At 41.9% G+C, this 25723-nt stretch overlaps 1 protein-coding gene across 2 annotated transcripts in view; it reads right to left on the bottom strand.

Moving 5' to 3' along the window:
* LOC106577539 (neurexin-2) overlaps window positions 1-25723 on the bottom strand; it is a 936116-nt gene that overhangs the window by 495597 nt on the left and 414796 nt on the right. For both annotated transcript variants that reach the window (XM_045701329.1, XM_045701330.1), the window contains exon 6: window positions 4787-5088. In XM_045701329.1, the coding sequence (XP_045557285.1) occupies window positions 4787-5088 (302 nt within the window). The remainder of the gene's footprint in view (window positions 1-4786; window positions 5089-25723) is intronic.

The following is a 25723-nucleotide window of genomic DNA, read 5'->3' as shown; positions in this document are numbered from 1 at the left end:
TTTATTGTAAATGAGAATAGAATCGGTTTCTGAACATGTCTACATTAATGTGGCTGCTACTGTACCATGATTACAGATAATCCTGAATGAATCGTGAATAATGATGAGTGAGAAAGTTACAGAGGCATAGATATCTTACCCCTCCCCCCAAAAAATTCTAACCTCCCATGTTATTGGTAACAGCTACCATGTTTTGGGGGTATGATCTTTTTACCTCTGTTAACTTTCTATTGCTGTGTGTGTGCGTGTGTTTTTTTCAGCTGTCCAGGTGTGTATGTATGTAGTATAGATGTGTTTGTAGTATAGCTGAGTCGCTGTGGTATAGCATAGCTCAGTGTGGATCACTATGGTGGGACTGATGGTGGGTGGCTGGGATCAGGGACAAAATCTCTAGAATCATGTCAGCTTTCCAAACTCATTAAATCTGTTTCAACCTGGTGAGCAAACGCCATCGCAGCAAAAATATCTGACCCCTGCCATGTGGGAAGAATGGAGCTGCATTAGAAAGCGGATGTTTTACAGGCTCCTGACCAATTGTGCTATTTTGTGTCTTTTTTTGTGTCTATTTTTGCGCTGATATTAACTTTTTTTGGACATGGTGTTTACGCCATTGTTTCCGATGACCGAATAGAGCTTCTAGATATTAGAACAGCTATCACTAACCTTCATTTGGACAAGGACTTCTACTTTGAGGCGAAAGACATATAGATTTCTGGACCAGGCCCAAATCCCCGACAATCGAAGGAGGAGAAGACGGCACTATATAGAGGCAGGTGCACGGGCACCCTGAAGAGACTATGGCGGCGAGTGAATAAATCGCTGGAGAATAAACTGGACGAGCTCCGTTCGAGACTATCTTATCAACAGGACAGTAAGAACTGTAATATACTACGCTTCTCAGAGTCATAGCTGAACAAGGACATGGATAATATACATCTAGCTGGTTTTCTATGCATCGGCAGAACAGCAGAGTCCAGTAAGATCAAGGAGGGTGGTGTGTCTCTCTTTGTCTACACCAGCTGGAGTGCAATCTCTAATATTGACTTCCTGACTGATGTCTTGAGATGTTGCTTCAATATATCCACATAACTTTCCTACCTCTTGATGCCATCTATTTTGTGAAGTGCACTAGTCCCTCCTAGAGCAAAGCACCCCCACAACATGATGCTGCCACCCCCGTGCTTCAAGGTTGGGATGGTGTTCTTCAGCTTGCAAGCCTCCCCCTTTTTCCTCCAAATGTAACGATGGTCATTATGGCCAAACAGTTTTATTTTTGTTTCATCAGACCAGAGGACATTTATCCAAAAAGTACAATCTTTGTCTCCATGCAGTTGCAAACCGTAGTCTGGCTTTTTTATGGAGGTTTTGGAGCAGTGGCTTCTTCCTTGCTGAGCAGCCTTTCAGGTTATGTCGACATAGGATTTGTTTTATTGTGGATATAGATACTTTTGTACCTGTTTCCTCCAGCATCTTCACATGATCCTTTGCTGTTGTTCTGGGATTGATTTGCACTTTTGGCACCAAAGTGCGTTCTGTCTCCTAGAGATGAACGTGTCTCCTTCCTGAGCGGTATGATGGCTGCGTGGTCCCATGGTGTTTATACTTGCATACTATTGTTTGTACAGATGAACGTGGTACCTTCAAGCATTTGGAATTTTTTCCCAAGGATGAACCAGACTTTTTCTGAGGTCTTGTATGATTTGTTTTGATTTTCCCATGATGTCAAGCAAAGAGGCACTGAGTTTGAAGGTAGGCCTTGAAATACATCCACAGATACACCTCCAATTGACTCAAATGATGTCAATTAGCCTATCAGAAGCTTCTAAAGCCATGACATCATTTTCTGGAATTTTCCAAGCTGTTTAAAGGCACAGTCAACTTAGTGTATGTAAACGTCTGACCCACTGGAAATGTGATACAGTGAATTATAAGTGAAATTGTCTGTCTGTAAACAATTGTTGGAAAAATGACTTGTAGATGTCCTAACCGATTTAACAAATTTATAGTTTGTTAACAAGAAATTTGTGGAGTGGTTGAAAAACGAGTTTTAATAACTCCAACCTAAGTGTATGTAAACTTCCGGCTTCAACTGTGTATGAGAATGCTGTTCATTGACTACAGCTCAGTGTTCAACACCATAGTGCCCTCCAAGCTCATCACTATACTAAGGAGCCTTTGACTGAACACCTCCCTGTGCAACTAGATCCTGGACTTCCTGACTGACTGCCCCCAGGTGGTGAGGGTAGGAAATAACACATCTGTCACGCTGACCCTCAACACGGGGTCCCCTCAGGGGTGCATGCTCAGTCCCTTCCTGTACTCCCTGTTCACCCACGACTGTGTGGCCACGCACGACTCCACCATCAGTAAGTTTTCCAACAACACGATGGTGGTAGGCCTGATCACCAAGGATAATGAGACAGCCTATAGGGAGGTCAGAGACCTGGCAGTATGGTGCCAGAACAACAACCTCTCCCTCAACGTAGAGCTGTTTGTGGACTACAGTTAACACGCCCCCATTCACATCGACAGGGCTAGAGTGGAGCAAGTTGAGAGCTTCATGTTCTTCAGTGTCCACTTCACTAAGGACCTATCATGGTCCAAACACACCAACACAGTCGTGAAGAGGACATGACAACACCCCCCCCCCCGAGGCTCTCAGATCCTCAAAACGTTCTCCAGCTGCACCATTGAGAGCATCTTGACTGGCTGCATCACCGCTTGGTAAAGCAACTGCTTGACATCCAACCGCAAGGCGCTACAGAGGGTAGCGGTTACAACCCAATACGTCACTGGGGTCGAACTCCCTGCCATCCAGGACCTCTATAGCAGGCGGTGTCAGAGAAAGGCCCTAAAAATTGTCAAAGACTCCAGCTACTCAAGTCATGGACTGTTCTCTCTGCTACTGCACAGCAAGCAGTAGCAGAGTGCCAAGTCTGGGACCAAAAGACTCCTGAACATTTTGGTGTTCATAAGACTGCTGAACAGTTAATCAAATGGCCACCCTGACTACTTACATTGACCCTCTTAATTATTGGCAATGACTCTCTTGCACTGGCTCTATGCACACTCACTATACTCTACCCAGACATTCACACATACAGTACTAAACTGACAATCCAACACTCACACGCACACACACATAGACGCAACATACACACACACAGTCACACATACACACTTTCACACTATTCACATGCACTGCTGCTACTCTGTTTATTATATATCCTGATTGCCTAGTCACTTTTACCCATACCTACATGTACATACTGTATTGCCTCAACTACCTCATACCCCTGCACATCGACTCGGCGCATGTGACCAATAACTATTGATTTGAGGGGGGGGGGCTGTTCCTAATGCTTGGTATACTTAGTGTACATGCACCAGTATGAATTAATGATTGTGGACCCCCCCCCCAGCAAATCTCTGTCAGTGTGCGTGCATGCCTTTCCAGTGTCAAAGGCTTTGCCCCCCCCCCGAGTCAAGCTCACAGGAGAAAGACGAGGAAGGGACATAAGCTACATGGCTATTTAAACTACATGACTGTAGTGGCTCAATCTCTGCGTTAGCAGCAAGAATGACTGCTATGAAAGCCGATACATATTAAACTAGTTGGTCTGGAGAGATTCCTATGAAAGAGGATGCCACAAACGTACTGCACCATTCGAGGTTCCTTTACCGGCAACACAACTTTTCTTTCTCCTGCCTGAGACTGAATTCTGCAGTCATTAAAAAAGTCCAGGGAAGTTTGACGCACCTGTTTTGTTTCCAGGGGAGAGGAAGTAAGGCTTTGTGTAAATGTTTGCCTCGGCGCTGGACAAAGGAGTTGATGTTGTTTTTTTGTTTTTTGTTAATGCATTCAAATCAGGGCTGGTTGCAATACGGGCCCTTACAATGGCTATTATTAGGGCTGACAAGCCATTCATTCCAATTACAATTACCAAAACACTGGGAGAAGCAAGCAAGGCAAATGTAAGTGAAATTGATTACATCTCACAGCCACTATCTGCCAATTGATGACCTGGTATCGATCCTTTGCTTGTGCTGTTCAATTCAATGTGTGGTTGTGAGGGTTATACGTGTGCGCACGCACATGCGTGTATGTGCGCACGCACATGCGTGTATGTGCGTGTGTGAGGGTTTGTTAGTGTGTGTGTACTCTGGTGTTCACGTCGGCTGAGTGGGCTCCCTTGCCACCTATTGGCTGTGATTAGTTGGTTGTAAAGATCTATGGAGTAATGTGTTTAGATGGGGCTGAAATGCATCGTCTCTTCTGATAAATTAGAAAGCATCACATGCGGGTAAGTACATTACATGCATACATATATAAACAAGAACAGCTCCCATTGGTAGTGACTATTGAATGCAGTGTTCCCTATTAGGCTTACGTAGACATACAAGTACTTAATGTTCTAGATGTGTGTGTACTAGATATCCACCAAAGTATAAATGAACGTGTGTGATGCTCAAGTACTGGATCAGTTCTACTTCCTCGTGATCTCAACTTTGACCCCCTTCCCCCACGTTTACCCCAATGAGAAGATGATATGGATCTTTGGTTGTTTTTTGGAAAGAAAACCATGACAAGAGAGAGTGAACAGCAGCATTCCTCTGCAGATCTCAACCCTGGAACTGGAAGAAAAAAACCACCAACGTTAGGTAGGGATCAAGCGACAGGAGAAAAAGGAAGAAAAAAAGAGAGAGAGATAAGAAAGACAAAAAGATACCGAAAGCGAGAGAAATGCTGCATAGAAGATGGACCAATCACGTCGTGTCTCTTTACCTGACGCAGGTTGCGGGTGACGCGCACATCGTGCCAGGTGTTGTCGTTGAACTTCCCATTGACGGGCTCCACCAGTGCCTCGAAAGCACCCGAGCCCAGGTTGATGACCAGCCACACGGCGCCGCTCTTCAGCGACAGGTTGACGTAGTCGGCCGACTTGCCAGTGTGCAGCATGAGGCCGTTGCGCTGCAGCGTGCGGAAGGAGAGCGTGATCTCGTCCGTGCTGCTCTGGATTGGCGTCAGCGACAGGTCGTAGCAGAAGAACTCGTTCCCCTTGAAGGTGGCCACCGACTCTTCCTTCCCTGGAGAGAGAGGGGAATAGAGAGAGAGAGGGATGAGGTTTTACAGTAATTGTTGGTCAATGGAGGACTGAGCATATACATTGCCGTCAGAAAGTATTCATACCCCTTTATTTATTCTGCATTTGGTTGTTACAGCCTGAATTCAAAATGGATTCATTTTTTTTCTTTCATATACACAGTATCCCATAATGACAAATTGAAAACATATTTTTAGACATTTTTGCAATTCTATTGAAACTGAATTACAGAAATATTTAATTTACATAAGTATTCACACCCCTGAATCATGAGCTATACAAGCATTTTCAAGTCTTGCCATAGATTTTCAACTAGATATAAGTCAGAACTGTAACTCGGCAACTCAGGAACATTCACTGTCTTCTTGGTAAACAACTCCAGTGTAGATTTGCCCTTGTATTTTAGGTTATGGTCCGGCTGAAAGGTGAATTCATCTTCCAGTGTCTGGTAGAAAGCAGACTGAACCAGGTTCTTTTAAGATTTTGCCTGTGCTTAGCTCCATTCTGTTTCTTTTTTATCCTGAAAAACTCCCCAGTCCTTACGATTACAAGCATACCCAGATCATGATGCAGCCACCACTATGCTTAAAATTATAGAGAGTGGTAATCAGTAATGCGCTGGATTGGATTTTCCCCAAAAATAACACTTTGTATTCTGGACAAAAGTTAATTGCTTAGCCACATTTTTTGCAGTTTTACTTTATTGCCTTGTTGCAAACAGGATGCATGTTTTAGAATATTTTTTATTCTGTACAAGCGTCCTTCTTTTCACTGTCAGTTAGGTTAGTATTGTGGAGTAACTACAATGTTGTTGATCCATCCTCAGTTTTCTCCTATCACAGCCATTAAAAACTCTAACTGTGTTAAAGTCACCATTGGCCTCATGGTGAAATCCCTGAGTGGTTTCCTTCCTCTCCAGCAACGGAATTAGGAAGGAAACCTTTATCTTTGTAGTGACTGGGTGTATTAATACACCATCCAAAGTGTAATTAATAACTTCACCATGCTCAAATGGATATTCAATGTCTACCTTTTTTATTTTTTACCCATCTACTAATAGGTTCCCATCTTTGTGAGGCATTGGAAAACCTTGCTGGTCTTTGCAGTTGAATCTGTGTCTGAAATTCACTGCTCGACCTTGCAGATAATTGCATGTGTGGGGTATAGAGATGAGCTAGTCATTCAAAAATCATGTTACACACTGTTATTTCACACAGAGTGAATCCATGCAACTTACGTGACTTGTTAAGCACATTTTGATTCCTGAGCTTATTTAGTCTTGCCCTAACAACGGGGTTGAATACCTATTGACTCAAGACATTTCCACTTTTCATTTACAATGAATTTGTAAAAAACCATTACAACATAATTATACTTTGACACGGGGTATTGTGTGTATGCCAGTTACAAAAAAAATATATACATTTAATTCAAATTCAGGCTGTAACACAACAAAATGTGGAAAAAGTCAAGGGGTGTGAATACATTCTGAAGGCACTGTAGATCTAGCAGCACTGCTGTTAGGTGTGTTGACGTATTGGTAAAACGCATCAAATCTTTCTATAAAATCATGAAACCGTAGTAGTGAGAGGTGTGAGGTGTGAGTGCTTGGTTGACATCCTTGTTCTTACTGTCAGTCAACAGTTAAAACAGACAGTTCACACTACGGACACATGCCAAGTCCCATTGAAACGGCGGGGAAAGACACCATTTCCTCATGTCATTCCTGTCATAACAATGACTAAAGATGGCTCTCCACACAGCATGGAAACCCATAACCTCATAACTCTTCTCATTTACTTCTCTATGACCACGTACAGTAGCAAGATAAAGTATGTGAACCCTTTGGAAATACCTGGATTTCTGCATAAATTGGTCATAAAATTTGATCTGATCTTCATCTAGGTCACAACAATAGACAAACAGTCTGCTTAAACTAATAACACACAAACAATTATAAGTCTTTATTGAACACACTGTGTAAACATTCAGTGCAGGGTGGAAAAAGTATGTGAACCCTTGGATTTAATAACTGCTCCTTTGGCAGCAATAACCTCAACCAAACGTTTTCTGTAGTTGCGGATCAGACCTGCACAACGGTCAGGAGGAATTTTGGACAATTCCTCTTTACAAAATTGTTTCAGTTAAGCAATATTCCTGGGATGTCTGGTGTGAACTGCTCTCTTGAGGTCATGCCACAGCATCTCAATCGGGTTGAGGTCAGGATTCTGACTGGGCCACTCCAGAATGAAGCCATTCTGTTGTTGATTTACTTCTGTGTTTTGGGTCGTTGTCCTGTTGCATCACCCAACTTCTGTTGAGCTTCAATTGGTGGAAAGATAGGCTAACATTCTCCTGCAAAATGTCTTGATAAACTTGGGAATTCATTTTTCCGTTGATGATAGTAAGTTCTCCAGGTCCTGAGGCAGCAAAGCAGCACCAAACCATGATGCTCCCTCCACCATACTTTACAGTTGGGATGAGGTTTTGATGTTGGTGTGCTGTGCCTTTTTTTTCTCCACACATGATGTTGTGTGTTCCTTCCAAACAACTCAACTTTAGTTTAATCTGTCCACAGAACATTTTGCCAATAGTGCTGTGGAACATCCAGGTGCACTTTTGCAAACTTCAGACGTGCAGCAATGTTTTTTGTTGTTGACAGCAGTAGCTTCTTCCTTGGTGTCCTCCCATGAACACCATTCCTGTTTAGTATTTGATGTATCGTAGACTCATCAACAGAGAATTTAGCATGTTCCAGAGATTTCTGTAAGTCTTTAGCTGACACTCTAGGATTCTTCTTAACCTCAATGAGCATTCTGCGCTGTGCTCTTGCAGTCATCATTGCAGAATGGCCACTCCTAGGGAGAGTAGCAACTGTGCTGAGCTTTCTCCATTTACAGACAATTTGTCTTACCGTGGACTGATGAACATCAAGGCTTTCAGAGATACTTTTGTAACCCTTTCCAGCTTTATGCAAGTCAACAATTATTAACCGTAGGTATTCTGAGATCTCTTTTGTTCGAGGCATGGTTCACATCAGGCAAGGCTTCTTGTGGATAGCAAACACAAATCTTGTGAGTTTTTTAAAGGGCAAGGCAGCTCTAACCAACATCTCCAATCTCGTCTCATTGATTGGACTCCAGGTTAGCTGACTCCTGATTCAAATGAGTTAGCCTAGGGGTTCACATACTTTTTCCAACCTACACTGTGAATGTTTAAATGCTGTATTCAATATAGACAAGACAAATACAGTAAATTGTGTGTTATTAGTTTAAGCACACTATGTTTGTCTATTGTTCAGACTTAGTTGAAGATCAACTCAAATTTGATGACCAATTTATGCAGACATCCAGGTAATTCCAAAGGGTTCACGTACTTTTTCTTGCCACTGTACCTCTGTGTACCAGGGTCTATCAACAAGCTGCCTTCCCAACAGTCCAGTGATCCACACTGACACCACTCTCTTGTTGTAATTTCCCCATGCCCCCACACTCTGTGTAGGGGATCCAGCTCTGATAATGAGGTTTACCAGCAAATCAGGGGGAATCGACTCACTGGATTGGATAATCCCATTCATCCCAAAAATGTATTACTGCAAATCACTGTAATCCCTAGACACATTTCCCAGGGGAGGGCGGAGTGGAGATGGCCAGATAGATTGAGAGACACCATCTCCTGAGCACTGAGTTACAATCTGGAGCTAAGAGTGGCGGGACTGGTGGCGGGACTGGTGGCGAGAGTGGCGGGACTGGAGCCAAGAGTGGCGGGACTGGAGCCGAGAGTGGCGGGACTGGGGCCGAGAGTGATGGGATGCAGCCTTAGGCGATACAGACTTAGAGAGGACATGGACTAATTTTCTATAGATATAGGATTGCTGTAATGTCTCTAATGTGTTAAAATAATGACTTTTCAAGCACATCAATCACGGTGATTTGACTATGTATTTAACAAGTCTGATTTTATGGAACATTAAGTCATACAGGCTTTTCATTTCAAATGTCAGTCATCCAAAATATAGGAACGCCTGCATATACATTATTGTGAACATGCACGCAGGCACACGCAGGCACACAAAAACACAATCACCCATAAATGAGGGAGCCAATGAATCCTCTGCTTAAAGAGACAACTATTTGAGGAGGTTTTTTGTTTGAAATTGGAATTCAGAGTAATCTCAGATGAGGCGGAAAGGCATCATGGCGTGGAGGAAAGGAGAGAACAAGCGAGGGAGAGAATGAAGAAGAGAACAGATGGAGAGAGAGAGGCAGTAAAAGAGAGAAAAATAGGGAGAGAGTGAGAGAGGCAGAGAAAGGGAGAAAAGATAGCTATATATATATATATATATATATATATATATATATAGCTATCATGTTAACAGAATCCTCACGGTCACTGTGAGTGGCGTCATGCCCATAGGGGGCACAGAGGCACGTGCCCCGTCAGATTTGTTCTGCATACATATATTATACAGTTGAAGTCTTAAGTTTATATACACTTAGGTTGGAGTCATTAAAACTTGTTTTTCAACCACTCCACACATTTCTTGTTAACAAACTATAGTTTTGGCAAGTCGGTTAGGACATCTATTTTGTGCATGACACAAGTAATTTTTCCAACAATTGTTTACAGACAGATTATTTCACTTATAATTCACTGTATCACAATTCCAGTGGGTCAGAGGTTTACATACACTAAGTTGACTGTGCCTTTAAACAACTTGGAAAATTCCAGAAAAATATTTCATGGCTTTAGAAGCTTCTGATAAATTATGTAAATTAGCCTGAGTCAATAGGAGGTGTACCTGTGGATGTATTTCAAGGCCTACCTTCAAACTCAGTGCCGCTTTGCTTGACATCATGGGATAATCAAAAGAAATTAGCCAAGACCTCATAATTCTTTTTTTTTAGACCTCCACAAGTCTGGTTCATCTTTAGGAGCAATTTCCAAACATCTGAAGGTACCACGTTCATCTTTACAAACAATAGTACGCAAGTATAAACACCATGGGACCACGCAGCCGTCATACCGCTCAGGAAGGAGATGAACGTACTTTGGTAAGAAAGGTGCAAATCAATCCCAGAACAACAGCAAAGCACCTTGTGACGATGCTGGAGGAAACGGGTACAAAAATATCTAAATCCACAGTAAAACGAGTCCTATGTCGACATAACTTGAAAGCCTGCTCAGCAAGGAAGAAGCCACTGCTCCAAAACCGCCATAAAAAAAAGCCAGACTACGGTTTGCAACTATACATGGGGACAAAGATCGTAATTTTTGAAGAAATATCCTCTGGTCTGATGAAACAAAAATAGAACTGTTTGGCCATAATGACCATTGTTATGTTTCGAGGAAAAAGGGCGAGGCTTGTAAGTCGAAGAACACCATCCCAACCGTGAAGCACGGGTGTGGCAGCATCATGTTGTGGGGGTGCTTTGCTCTAGGAGGGACTAGTGCACTTCACAAAATAGATGGCATCAAGAGGTAGGAAAGTTATGTGGATATATTGAAGCAACATCTCAAGACATCAGTCAGGAAGTTAAAGCTTGGTCGCAAATGGGTCTTCCAAATGGACAATGACCCCAAGCATACTTCCAAAGTTGTGGAAAAAATGGCTTAAGGACAACAAAGTCTATGTATTGGAGTGGCTATCACAAAGCCCTGACCTCAATCCTATAGAAAATTTGTGGGCAGAACTGAAAAAGCGTGTGCGAGCAAGGAGGCCTACAAACCTGACTCAGTTACACCAGCTCTGTCAGGAGGAATGGGCCACAATTCACCCAACTTATTGTGGGAATCTTGTGGAAGACTACCCGAAACGTTTGACCCAAGTTAAACAATTTAAAGGCAATGCTACCAAATACCAATTGAGTGTATGTAAAATTCTGACCCACTGGGAATGTGATGAAAGAAATAAAAGCTGAAATATATATAATTCTCTCTGCTATTATTCTGACATTTCACATTCTTAAAATAAAGTGGTGATCCTAACTGACCTAAAACAGGGAATTTTTACTAGGATAAAATTTTAGGAATTGTGAAAAACTGAGTTTAAATGTATTTGGCTAAAGTGTATGTAAACTTCCAACTTCAACTGTATATATCTTTCTCTTTAATACTATTTGCCATATTTTATGAAGTTGGCTTTAGTTAGCCCAGATATGTTCCCAATCTCCCAACCTCATAGCGAGCTACCAAGAAGCCATTTCAGGCTAAAAATCAAGTTATTTAGACAAGCTAGCTATTCTATCTTAGCTGGCATGCCTGCTGGCAAGTTCAGTAGTCTTTAGAAATCAAGCAATAACAAAATTTACTGAATAAGACTCACACAGAGATACAGAGAAGCATATCTGGTTTCTTTAAAAAAAGAACCACTAGCCAGAAGGATACAGACAGCCCAAGAGGTATGCTTAGGTATGCAGAAAACATAATTTTTTTTTACATAGAATTAAGCATAATGATTTTAGCTTTAGATTGCAGGAAAAAACTGTTGCAGGTGTTTGAAAAACACAAAATTGTCCAATTCTCCCAAGGGACCACCCCGAAGCCACCCTCACATACTTTGTGCTTCCACTGAGTTTTGGGGGGGGGGGTATGACGCCCCTGGTCTCTGTGGTGCTGATGTAGTATGAAGAAAAGCGTGGCAAATGGATCGATGCAGCCATTTTCAATTATGTATTAAGTTGGGAGAGAGAGAGGAAAAAGCTGAAAAAAACATCTGCAATGAGCAGCTTGTGATTGCTTTCTATGAGCTGTGGTGTCAGAAGATAGAGATTGAGCTGCTTGGAATGGAAGGAGGCAGCTAGCAGAAGATAATATATATATATATTTTGTTTTTTTTGGGGGGGGGGTGTTTAGGCAATGTTAATGTACTCACTGGTGGCTGACAAAAAGGGAACACAAAAGAAGATACTGCCTGAGCACTCAGACTGACAGGAAAGGACAAGGAGACGCATTTCACTGTCGCACGGCGACACTGTATTGATGAAATGGGGCTAGTGCTATCTCTGACCGTGGCATGATGCATCGCTGCGCAACGTCCAATAAGACATATTCTGAAACCTATTGGAGGTCTCTCTCCATCTTTCTCTCTCCCTTTCTCTCTCCCTACCTCTCTCGCTCTCCATCTTTCTCTCTCCTTGTCTGTCTACCTCTCTCCCTGCCTGCCTCTCTCTTCTCTCTCTCTTCTCTCTCCCTGCCAACAAAGAAAATTAAACAAAACAAAGACAAAAAACAATCAGACATTAAAAGTAAACATTACACACAGGAAAAGTTTCAAGAGATTAACAACCATTAAAACATTACATTATTAGTGGTTACAAAATGCAGTATAACATTTCAAATGCTACAGTATGTACAGTGTTGTGATAATCTCTCTCTCTCTCTCTCTCTTTGTCCCCAACTCTCTCTCTCACCCACCCACCAGCTCAAATCTCTTTTTATATAGCCAGAGCACTTACTGTGGTGGTTGACTCAGTATAGCAATAGGCAGGAGTCAGGACACACCTAAGGCTGGATATGCTGGCATAATCTCTAAATCGCTTAATGCAACACATCACAGGATAATGGTGGCTTGCTTGCTGGTTATCGTGCAAAAACGCCCTGTGCTCCCTCGTTTTTCTCAGAAGAAAGAAGGGAAGCCTTGTTTGAGCATGAGCAACTCTCGCTCTCTCAATTCATTTCAGTATACATTTCTGGACTGCAACATTGTAAGATTGTGCCTTCCATGTCACTTAAAATACACTGAGTGTACAAAACATTAAGGGTACCTTCCTAATATTGAGTTGTACCCTCCCCCCTTTTGCCCTCAGAACAGAATTTGTCGGGGCATGGACTCTACAAGCTGTTGAAAGCATTCCACAGGGATGCTGGCCCATGTTGAATCCAATGTTTCCCACAGTTGTGTCAAGTTGGCTGGATGTCCTTAGGGTTGTGGACCATTCTTAATACACACGGGAAACTGTTGAGGGTGAAAAACCCAGCAGTGTTGCAGTTCTTGACACAAACCGGTGCACCTACTACCATACCCAGTTCAAAGACATTTAAATATTTTGTCTTGCCCATTCACCCTTTGAATGGCATACATATACTACAATTCAAAAGTTTGGGGTCACTTAGAAATGTCCTTTTTTTTAAAGGAAAAGCAAATTCTTTGTCCATTAAAATAACATCAAATTGATCAGAAATACAGTGTAGACATTGTTAATGTTGTAAATGACTATTGTAACTGGAAAAAGCTGCATTTTTTTATGGAATATCTACAGTAGGCCAGCATCCCAGAGTCACCTCTTTACTGTTGACGTTGAGACTGGTGTTTTGCGTGTACTATTTAATGAAGCTGCCAGTTGAGGACTTGTGAGGCGTCTGTTTCTCAAACTAGACACTCTAATGTACTTGTCCTCTTGCTCAGTTGTGCACTGGGGCCTCCCACTCTTCTTTCTATTCTAGTTAGAGCCAGTTTGCGCTGTTCTGTGAAGGGAGTAGTACACAGCGTTGTACGAGATCTTCAGTTTCTTGGCAATTTCTCGCATGGAATTGCCTTCATTTTCTGAGAACAAGAATAGACTGACGAGTTTCAGAAGAAAGTCTTTGTTTCTGGCCTTTTTGAGCCTGTAATCGAATCCACAAATGCTGATGCTCCAGATACACAACTAGTCTAAAGGCGGACAGTTTTATTGCTTCCTTAATTGCTTCAGCAATCAACAGTTTTCAGCTGTGCTAACATAATTGCAAAAGGGTTTTCTAATTATTAATTAGCCTTTTAAAATTATAGACTTGGATTAGCTAACACAACGTGCCATTGGAACACAGGAGTGATGGTTGCTGATAATGAGCCTCTGTAAGCCTATGTAGATATTCCATAAAGAATCTGCCGTTTCCAGCTACAATAGTCATTTACAACATTAACAATGTCTACATTGTATTTCTGATCTATTTGATGTTATTTTAATGGACAAATGGCTTTTCTTTCAAAAACAAGGACATTTCTAGTGTACACAATCCATGTCTCAATTGTCTCAAGGCTTAAAAATACTTATTTCACCTATCTCCTCCCCTCCATCTACACTGAAGTGGATTTAACAGGGGACATCAATAAGGGATCATAACTTTCACCTGGATTCACCCGGTCAGTCTGTCATGGAAAGAGCAGGTGTTCTTAATGTTTTGTTATGATATTTTTTAGAGCGCAACTTGGTGTATATATAACAAGGCAATTAGGAATGTCAGACGGGCTTATGTTTCTGACTTGATCACAATTAATCTGAATAATGTGAGTGTTCTTCTCGACCATTGATGGCCTGATAAATCCTCTCCCGCGAACAAATGTGATCTTTCCTCCACATTTAAATGTGATAAGAACACCAACATTAGGCTGGTTATCAGTCGAGCAAGACCCGATGAGAAGTTTGATGATATGTGTCCTAGCTTACCACGCAAAGGCACTATGGATTTATTTTCTCTGGTTGACACAGACATGCTCAGGGAAGCGATATCACAAACTTAAGCCTTTGACCTGCCTTCTCAATCCTATCCCCACCACCTTCTTCAGAACAGTTTTTAATTGCATATCTGAAGAAGTGCAAGCTATTGTGTATCCCTCCCAGTTCAGACACTTCCCCCACTGCACTAAAAACTTCTATGGTGAAACCCCTTCTGAAGAAAAGTAATCTAGATACTTCAGCTGTTAGCAATTTTCCGCCAATCTCCAACCTATCGTTCTTCAGCAAAATTCTGGAGAAATTAGTGTTCAAACAGCTAAACTATTTTTTTAAGTGCCAACTGGTTTTCGTGCCCACCACAGCACAGAGGCAGCCTTAGTTAAAGTGGTAAATGATCTTAGAGCCATAACAGACGCCAAACAGCTCTCGGTCTTTGTACTCTTGGATTTAAGTGTTGCATTCAACACTATTGACCATGATGTCCTTCTGGACAGACTGGAGAGGTGGGTTGGCCTCTCCAGTCTAGTTCTAAATTGGTTTAGGACCTATTTAACTGGTCGAGAGTTTGTCACCCTTGGTGAGCATAACACAGAGAAAATACACATCACGTGGCGTTCCACAAGGTTCGATGATTCAACAATTGAATTCACTGACAGAGAAATAGCTAATGAAACACAAATTGACATTTACAGTATTTGGCTGGCTAGTCGATCTTCCAATATATATTTCAAGTATACTCGAAAACAGATATTTATCTTGTTCAGTCTGGGAGCTAGCGATCTATTTCCAATAGTGTGTAACTGCAGTCCACAATTTGGGTTGTTCCTGCATGTGGTCATTCCTCAACACCTGGGAGACACTGTGTGCAAGCTAGCTTGCTAGTTAGTAACACTGTGTGCTAGCTTGCTAGTAAGCTAGCTAACACGGTGTCGCCCCTGCTTCCTGTGTACCCGAGAAAACCATGCCCGACAGGTGGGGCAAAGGACACTGTCTACCGGTCACCCCGCCTCCTGCTAGGACGGACCGCAGGCAGAAGGGTGGGGCGACACCGTGTGCTAGCTAGCGTGCTATTTAGCGACACCGTGTGCTAGTTAGTTAGCTAGCATACAGTGTTGCTCCCGCCTATCGCCTGCTGTGTACCGGAGAAAACCCTCGCTGTTGTTAACAGAACTGTGGGAAAACAGTGCCCGACAGGTGGCGGCTAAAGACATTCTACCGGTGTGTACTAGCTACAGCTAGCTACCGTTGTCGCCCCCACCTCCTCTTCTTCTATGGGGTTTATCGGAGGTTAGCATGCAACGCTATGGTGCATTACCACCACCTACTGTACTGGAGTGCCCCTGCCTCACACCTATGTACCAGAGACATACAATAAAAATTGACCAATGGAAGTATAAAGAGGGGTTCCTGGCAGGAATGCCCACACGCAAGAACGCCCCGAATTGCGGGCTGCAGTTGCACCCTTCTCGGTATATCTGTTCCTTTTCATCAGACAGCAGCTCACGTTTTCACAAGAGTCTGTGTTTACATTGTAGTTAGAAGCAGGCAGGCCATTGGCTGCCTTCATCTCGAGAGGTATGTACGGGAGTTCGGACTGGTTCCAAATTTTGCAGTTCGGCAAATTTGCTTGAGCGGCCGAGTGTTGAAATATACTTTTTTTAATGAGAAAATGTGCAAGAATTCAAGGTGCCAACAAATGTTATAGTCGTCATAAGAATGTTTTTACTGTCATATTCAAAACAATCCTCTCCTCCCTCGACAGGGATCAATCAAATTCACGTTTAAAGGCTGCGGCACACCACTTGTCTATCCTTTGGAGAGAGCACCCACGAACTGTGAACTGTGAAGCAGAAAGAAAGCTAGAAGAAATCTAGAAATATTAGACGTTGATATATTAATTAACTTACTAGAAACAAAGTTGTGCAGTATATATTTACTACTACAGAAGAATCAAGTGCTTAGATAATCAGAGTGAGCTGAACTAGAGGGGAATTTGGATGTATTTTCCTTTTGTTTATGAACAGAGAATCCTGATGAGTTAGCTTTATGCTAGCTAAATTCTGTGTCTGTATTGATGAATAACTAAAACGTACATAATATGTATGATCTAAAACCAGTCAGGATATTGACATAAGCATGTGTGCTTTTGAGAGTGACCATTATTTCGATTTTAGAACGCTTAGCATTTTTACATTAGCTATTACTACATTGTGCCTTTATTTGTATGAGAGTGATTGGACAGTAATGGTGCTCAGTTGTAGTTGCCTTCTCACAGGGGAGAAGAACATGGGTTTGCAACACAATCTGCAAATCCTTTTGAGACCTCTACATGTAAAAATAGTTATCATTACAGAACAGTTACTGAAATTTTGTTGTTGATAAAAGTAAGAGACTGAATCATTGATTATTCTGCATGTTCTGTGCAGATTGGTTTTTGTACTCCCTTTTGATTCGAACGGCACCAGCGCCACCTGCCATCTTTTACAAACTACTTTGCGGGTCAACAGCTGGGCTCGTCATCTACAGCTTCTACAATCATCCTCATTGCATCATCGCTATAGAGGGACATTTGACTGGTAGGAACCGAACTGAGATAATCGAGTGCACTCACATTTTATTTTTATTGGGTACTTATTTTCTATTACTACTGTATTGGACAGAACTGTGTTGTTGTGAACGAATGATCTTGGCGGTTGTGATACTCTGTTGTTGTGCATCGATCTATGAATATAAAAAAAACTGAAAACGAACGATTTCAACAAAAGATACATTTCATCTTCAAAGGTATATCACTGAGTCCTAGCAGTATTCTTCCTTTAGTAGATAATGAATGTTTTTTCCTTGCATTTTTAGATACCAGTCTCCTTTCGAACTTAAATAGACCGCTTGCACATCGTACATAGTAACTAAAAGTAGTTCCTACAGTGTGTTACACATGCACACCGGTGACACTGTGGTCGGTCAAGGATTGACACAGTACCGTGTGATGAAATGCTATACTGTATGTACTGTATGTCAGGGTCATCTCTTGTCACAAATCTCTAGTCCATCAAAATATGTAAACCTGAACCACTCAGGACGCACGCCACATGTCAATTCAGCAGTATGTGGTTACACACTGAAGCGCATCATCCCAGGGAAACGCATGTAAAGCATTAGGCTAGTATGTCATGTAAAGTTGGCAGAAGTGACATAAGAACAATAACGGGAAGAGATATCCCAGGGTATCTCGAGCTCAAATGAGATCAGTATAGAAGAATATCACTAGGATTTACCATTGTTCTAAGACTGTACGTTCTTTTTTTTAGGGGGCGCTTAACATAGGCTGTTATTACAGTAATACAAGTGCAGTGTGGCATGTGTTATTAAATTGGATTGAGTTCAGACTGGGAGTAGAGGGAGGATTTAATAAGATGAAACGCATGGCCGCCTCCATCACACAACTTGTGTGGCACATTAGCCAACACATAATGAACCCTAACATACTGTTTTTTTGGGTGATTGCATTATATATATATAGTCACCTAATCAGGGTAGTTTTTGGGAGGGGGAGAGATGGGTGGACCTAGAGTGAGTGTATCTGTGTGTGTGTTTTGTTATTTGTGTTTATTTCAGTCACACACAAACAGCAGGGGGTACTGAGGTGCTCTAGTGGAAGAAAGCATCGCCCCAGGAGTCAGGCTCCCCTCTGCTCTTTCATTTGCTACTTATACACTCGCCTGGCTATGGTGGCCCTGAGGGGCCAATGGGAACACGGGGGGCCAAACACCATGTTTATCCACACTTCATTATACATTACCTTATTGCCAGTCCATCTACACACAGTCACTGCCCATTAATCTTCCAATACAGCCATCCAGGATACATGGAGACTGTATAACAAAGGCAACAGTGGGAAATAGCATTGCATATGAATGCTTTGAAGCATGGGGGATAATTCACAATAGCCTACAGGGGTATGGGAATGGCTATCATCTCGTTGCTAGCCCTCAGACAGAAGATGAAGGTGGCTAACTGGCCGTCCGTCTGTTTGTGTGTGTCTGTTTGTGTATGCTCAGCACTCGAGCAGTGACAAAGATCTCTCTCTCTCTCTCTCTCTCTCTCTCTCTCTCTCTCTCTCTCTCTCTCTCTCTCTCTCTCTCTCTCTCTCTCTCTCTCTCTCTCTCTCTCTCTCTCTCTCTCTCTCGACATTTGAATTGAAGCGTGCTGGGGACAAGTGGAATCAGAGAGATGGAAAAGGAGCCAGAGGGAGGGAAAAAGAGGAGCGAGAGGAAGAGACAGAACAGATTTTCAAATGACTAAGTGTGGAGGGGGGGGGTTGTTCTCATTGCACAGGAGAGAAATGAGAAGATAACATGATTGATACGTGTTGTTCAGATCGGCAGCCTCTGTGTTGTGCGCCTCATGGGTTTTTCTCTCCCTCTGATATAAATCTAACCTGTCAGCTGTCCTTAAAAATCATCAACGTGGAATTCCAAGCTCAGACGAGCCGATAACTTACTCTGGTGTATCCAAGCAGCCCCTTCTCCCTCTTCAGAAGTCACAAAATCCGAAGAATGGATTTGAGAAGGTAACGATGGACCACTGAAGTGCACATCAGTTCAAACTCTGTTCAAGTGAATCCTAGTTTACCCAGTCCCAAATTAAATACATTTCTGGAATACTCAGAATATCTGCATTCTTTGGCATGGTAAACAGCATTCCACAACAGAACCAACCGCACCACAACAAGCCATACAGTTGATCAAGATTCAACTGTAGTCAGACAGCCCAAGTTCCCAAACTGGGAGACTTTTAAGGGCCTTTACTATCAATCTGTACACAAAGCAATGCAACAACGTAAGCTCATCCATGCCAGAGCAGCCCCAAAACCAAACCCTGACCCTAAGGACAACAGAACCGCCGAATAAGGAAGGGTGTAATTACTAACGTGTTCACTCTTGTAAAGGGGCTATCGATTCCCGCCCAAGCCTGCAGCAAAGCTCGCTAACATTAGTAAATCGCTGATTAGCTCACGGATCTCTGATTCGATGGCATCTCTTCGCTATCGACAAAAGACTCAGAGAACAATGACCCTCCCCGTCGACTGCCTTGCTCTTCTATTCCACTAGAATGGGTGATTACTGTATATTGATCTGTAGACTCTGATTGTGCTCCTATAATTAAGGCTGTAATTTGTAGTCTGCTGAGCTCGTTTTCTGCCGAGCACACCCATCTTTGTACAGCCACCCGTTCCATTTTACCCCCACCATCAGCGCTGGGTTGGCCTTGAGGTGAATATGACCATCAAACACAAAACACCACAGTTTATTTTTGTTTCCAATAATGCCATTGATGGGTGGCTCATCCATATTTAAATGGGTTAACTGTAGTAAAGGATTGTGGGTGGCTGGAATCGCTTGTTTTTTTTCGTTATCTTGTAAGAGGATTGCCTTTGAGCTGTGGTTGGAAGAAATGCATTATAGGCATGGGGTCAAGGGATGAGGGTTATTTGTGCGCTAACGTAAGCTTTTACCAATTTTATGGTAAGGCACAGACACTTAAGCCAAACGTAAGCCACACATACAGCATCTATGTTGTCTTAAGATTCTTGCATGGTTAGTAAACCTAGCTTCTCAAAGATAGTAGCTTATACAATCTGTACATGGATTGTATGGTGTGATTGAATAAAATTATCCAGACTAGCCCTTATTAAACTACAGCGAGTTATGTTTGAGGAAAGTTCTGGAATTCAACTTCCTCATACATGTAACTATGGACAGACGGAATCAGCAGGAAATATTTAACAACATTTTTCAAATGATCAATTACTAACCGTATTGTTTGCGTATTCAGTCCAACTGCATGCGGACCTATTTACATTCTCTAGCAATTATTTGAATTTATTCCACAGTCAAATGTTTACCTCGTATGCTATCCAGCAGTAGATGAATGAATATGGAATCATATCAAGAACTTCAGTAATGGTTAAACAGTAAAATGAAGACAGATTCAAACAAGATGGCTGTGCTGCAGTACTGCGCTTGAATAATCTGCATCGTCCATCACCACACTACACTTCACTACAGTACACGTTGACAGGTACATAAAGTGCCTTTCTAAGTGTCTATAAAGTTTACAGTGCCCTATGGGAAAGAAGACCAGTGAACAAGGCTTTCAAGTACCACTCAGTATGAAAAGACCCTTGATTAAACTCAATTGGATCCCACCTTTACACTACATTTTTTGTGTCATTTGAATTTTAAATGGCTGTCATTCTGATTGACAAGCATTTTAAGAGCACACAAAGAGCAGTTGAGATTTGTGGTGATGAAAAAAAAATGTATGAAGTCAAAAAGAGTAACAAAAAATGTCAATGAAAATAACTTGTTAAGCCTATGATATAACAACGTCTTTTGCTGGTTGTCGCCCATGCGTCAAAAATAATGCCATTGACGTTCCACTTAACAATGTAAGGCCATTGAGCATGGGGTCCAAGCGACAATTTGACAGTAGTGTGTGTGACGGTTTTTCTCTGACCTTTAAAGATTACACATCCTCCCTGCGAGTCAATTGCTACTTGCAGCCCACACACGCACGCACGCAAGCGCGCATACGCACACACACACAACCCACCCTCGTTTCCCTGAGACTGTTGGCATTTTAACAAGTGTTCCCTTTAACATTTTAGACCTATTCCAGTGTTTTCTCTTCCTTGTTCTCTCCCTCAGTGAGGTGATTTCAGGTGGTAAAGGATTAACGAGATGCACTTAGACAAAAGAGGCTTTAATTGCCCGTTGCCGGGGAAACTGCCAATTTCTAACCCACTGGCGAAAGGCCAATCTGATGGCATTGTGACTCAAGTTCGACTTGCCTCTCTCACTCTCTCTTTCTCTACCTCATTTCCTCACTTTTCCTAATTTCCTCCGCAGTCGGAGTCTGGCAGGTGACTATTATCACAGTGGTAGCAAGTGTACTCTCAAAGCCTGACAGAGTACATATCACTCAAGCCAATGCTAAATGTAGGCTCAATGGGTCTGTAAAGACCCGAGCCTGCTTTCTTTATAGCGATGGAATTTAGGCTTATGAGTGTTCTAATGATGCATCTTTCCTACAATGGCCAAAGATGCAACATGCGTTTCCAAAAACATGACTCAGAGTGAACAGTCGCTAAGTGCGTCGTTGGAGCATGTGTCGATACTGATTGAATCGAAGGAAAGGCTGTGCTGCTCTCGGATCAGTTCTCAATTCAAATCTTACCTTAACATTCAAATTATTTCACAATACTGATGACAGATCAGATACTAGAGAGATTTGGTGATCCTTTCCCCCCTTTTTCTGGGGCCTGGAGTTTTTCCTGATCTCATGACCTGGTTGGGTAAAACTCTTGGACCCATTCTTAGCTTCTGACAAAATATTATTATTATAGATAGCTTTCCTTTTTATCTGTTCTATGACTATAGGGCTGGGGGTTTCTTGTCGGGTCACGTGAACTGGAAACACTCCTTGCCTAAAGTGGATTAAACCCTTTCAAATTACCACAAACGTTTTTGTTATTCATTCTGGATCTGATATCAAAAGAGCCAGAGACAACAACTTCAATGGACAACATACTCTGCAGTTTAGTGAACTACTATAGCAGGGCTGAGCATTATGCAAACAATGGTTATAATGACTATAAATATGAATTTAATTGTATACACAATGTTAAGCAGTGGACAAATAAAAAAAATTGAACAAGACAGGGTTACATTTCACACTATACACAGTAGAATGTACAGTTGAAGTCGTAAGTTTACATACACTTTAGCCAAATACATTTAAACTCAGTTTTTCACAATTCCTGACATTTTATCCTAATAAAAATTCCCTGTCTTAAGTCAGTTAGGATCATCACTTTATTTTAAGAATGTGAAATGTCAGAATAATAGTAGAGAGGATGATATATTTTAGCTTTTATTTCTTTCATCACATTCCCAGTGGGTCAGAAGTTTACATACACTCAATTAGTATTTGGTAGCGTTGCCTTTAAATTGTTTAACTTAGGTCAAACGTTTCGGGTACTCTTCCACAAGCTTCCCACAATAATTTGGGTGAATTTTGTCCCATTCCTCCTGACAGAGGTGGTGTAACTGAGTCAGGTTTGTAGGCCTCCTTGCTCGCACACACTTTTTCAGTTCTGCCCATAGATTTTCTATATGATTGAGTTCAGGGCTTTGTGATGGCCACTCCAATACCTTGACTTCATTGTCCTTAAGCCATTTTTCCACAACTTTGGAAGTATGCTTGGGGTCATTGTCCATTTGGTAGACCCATTTGCGACCAAGCTTTAACTTCCTGACTGATGTTTTTACGATGTTGCGTCAATATATCCACATAATCTTCCTACCTCATGATGCTATCTATTTTGTGAAGTACACCAGTCCCTCCTGCAGCAAAGCACCCCCACAACATGATGCTGCCACGCCCGTGCTTCACGTTGGAATGGTGTTCTCCCCCTTTTCCTCCAAACATAACGATGATCATGATGGCCAAACGGTTCTATTTTTGTTTCTTCAGACCAGAGGACATTTATCCAAAAGTACGATCTTTGTCCCCATGTGCAGTTGCAAACCATAGTCTGGCTTTTCTATGGCGGTTTTGGAGCAGTGGCTTCTTCCTTGCTGAGCAGCCTTTCAGGTTATGTCGATATAGGACTCGTTTTACTGTGGATATAGATACTTTTGTACCTGTTTCCTCCAGCATTTTCACAAGGTCCTTTGCTGTTGTTCTGGGATTGATTTGCACTTTTCGCACCAAAGTACGTTCATCTCTAGGAGACAGATCGCGTCTCCTTCCTGAGTGGTATGAGCGGCTGCGTGGTCCCATGGTGTTTATACTTGCATACTATTGTTTGTACAGATGAACATGGTATCTTCAGGTGTTTGGAAATTGCTCCCAAGGATGAACCACACTTGTGGAGGTCTCCAATTTATTTTCTGAGGTCTTGGCTGATTTCTTTTGATTTTCCCATGATGTCAAGCAAAGAGGCACTGAGTTTGAAGCTAGGCCTTGAAATACATCCACAGATACACCTCCAATAGGCTAATTGACATCATTTGAGTCAATCAGAAGCTTCTAAAGCCATGACATCTTTTTCTGAAATTTTCCAAGCTCTTTAAAGGCACAGTCAACTTAGTGTATGCAAACTCCTGACCCACTGGAATTGTGATACAGTGAATTATAAGTGAAATAATCTGTCTGTAAACAATTGTTGGACAAATTACTTGTGTCATGCACAAAGTAGATGTCCTAACCGACTTGCCAAAACTATAGTTTGTTAACAAGAAATTTGTGAAGTGGTTGAAAAACAAGTTTTAATGACTCCAACCTAAGTCTATGTAAACTTCTGACTTCAACTGAATGTGTAAAACTACTAACCTTGTGTTGTTGTTCTGGTCTCCTTCTGCCCCACCAGAGGTTGGTTACCTGGTGCTCACTGTAGGAACTGTGAGCACCAGAGAACCAACCTCTGGTGGGCCATGAGCTACTTTCATTGAAAATAATATCCCCTTTTTCATGAAGTACGTTTTATTGAAGGTCACTCATTCTATTGCACTATATTTTAACCAAACCTGCATTACCAGTTCATATCAGTAAGTGTCACTATGCACTAGCTAGTCGAAAAAAGACTGATGCCATGATTTCTGCCTGTCTCTGTATTTGTGAAAGTTATGGGGGTGCTAGAATCCATAAATCTCTTTCTGCATTAGCCAACATGTTCATATTGTCTGTGTAGACTGCTCTGTGGCTGAATTTGTAGTTTTTTTACTTTTAAGATAGTGAACATTTGTGAATAATCACCAGCAGTGGAAATAAAATAATATGCCAACATTACTGCACTAACAAATCGTCTGACTAATCTTTTCAGGAACTTCAGTATCCCTTGGCCTTGAGTAGGAGCAGCAGTTTAATCTTCTTTATGCTGTGCCAAACACAGTGAGTCTAAATTATTAACGTTAGCTGCCTAATTGCATCGACCTAGCTAACTAATGTTAGCTAGCTAGCTTTAGAATACCATTCTAGCTAGTTTTAGAGGACGACTAAACTGCTTTTATTAATACATACATTTTCCATGAAAATTTGTGTTCGCTCTCTCATGAGGCAGGCAACCAGGCAGGAAGGCTGGAAAGCAGCATGAGCGAAGAAATAAACCAAAGCCTTATGCCCTTGGGGGAATTCCCATCACCATCTTGGAGGGCGGTCCAAATGATTAGCCAAGCAAGGGAAGTTTGAAAACGTAAGCCCCTCAGCCCTCGTTTTTAGTCGGCTTTGCGAGTGTACAATTATGTTCACTCCGGGGCCTGAAACTTCCTATAATTACATTTGCAACGATTGTACATCCACTTAGAAAAGTCAGCGAAAACACAAAAAACATCATCAATGGAGAAGTCAACATACAAGTGTAAGTAAAAATGAATGCAAATAAGTTATAAATTGTGCTACTAATGCACATGACGGCACAAACACGTCCCGTAAAAAGTAAATATGTTTTTATTTGGTTATCTTTTGGAAATTGTGGAAATAAAACATTTTCTTTCGTCAGAAGTTCCAGCTAGGCAGGCTAACGTTAGTTGGCTAATTAATTTGCTAGCTATTATACAGTAGGTGTATAATAATAATGATATATTTAATATAAGTAGACATGCACTCATAATTGAGCTTGTGCATATAAAGCAACCACAAGCTACCGGTGGCTGAAAACACAATCATCGCGATATGAACGAGTGACGAATTTCCAGCCAGGGGTGGTCCATTTAAAAATCATTCCTTCTCCCTCGCCCCTTGACCTGCAAGTGTATACTCGCCAGACATGATACGTCATCAGAGGTGTCCACTTAATTTGAGGGCTGAGGGGATAGGGTGTGTCTTTTAAGTGTTTGGACCGCAGCCCAAGTGCAGAGTCAAACAACGAAGTGTTGGTGCAACCAAACATAGTTGTTGAGAAGTGTGGTTGATGAATCTCTGTAGGCTGTAGCTAGGAGACCACTGTGACTGACAAGTGAATCCACCTGTCGGAGCGAGCATGGGGGTTACCTTGTGCAATCCCAGGAACAGAGTTGTGTTCACTAGACAAAACAGAGGCAAACAGGCTGAGGGGGAGGTACTACGTAATCTTGTCCAATATGAAATGCCCGCTTTCTTTTCTGTTGTAAAACGTTT

Source organism: Salmo salar, chromosome ssa18, assembly GCF_905237065.1.
Source record: "Salmo salar chromosome ssa18, Ssal_v3.1, whole genome shotgun sequence".
Lineage (NCBI taxonomy): Eukaryota > Metazoa > Chordata > Actinopteri > Salmoniformes > Salmonidae > Salmo > Salmo salar.
The sequence above is the reverse complement of the archived record's forward strand: the minus strand, read 5'-3'. Positions and strand labels throughout refer to the sequence as shown.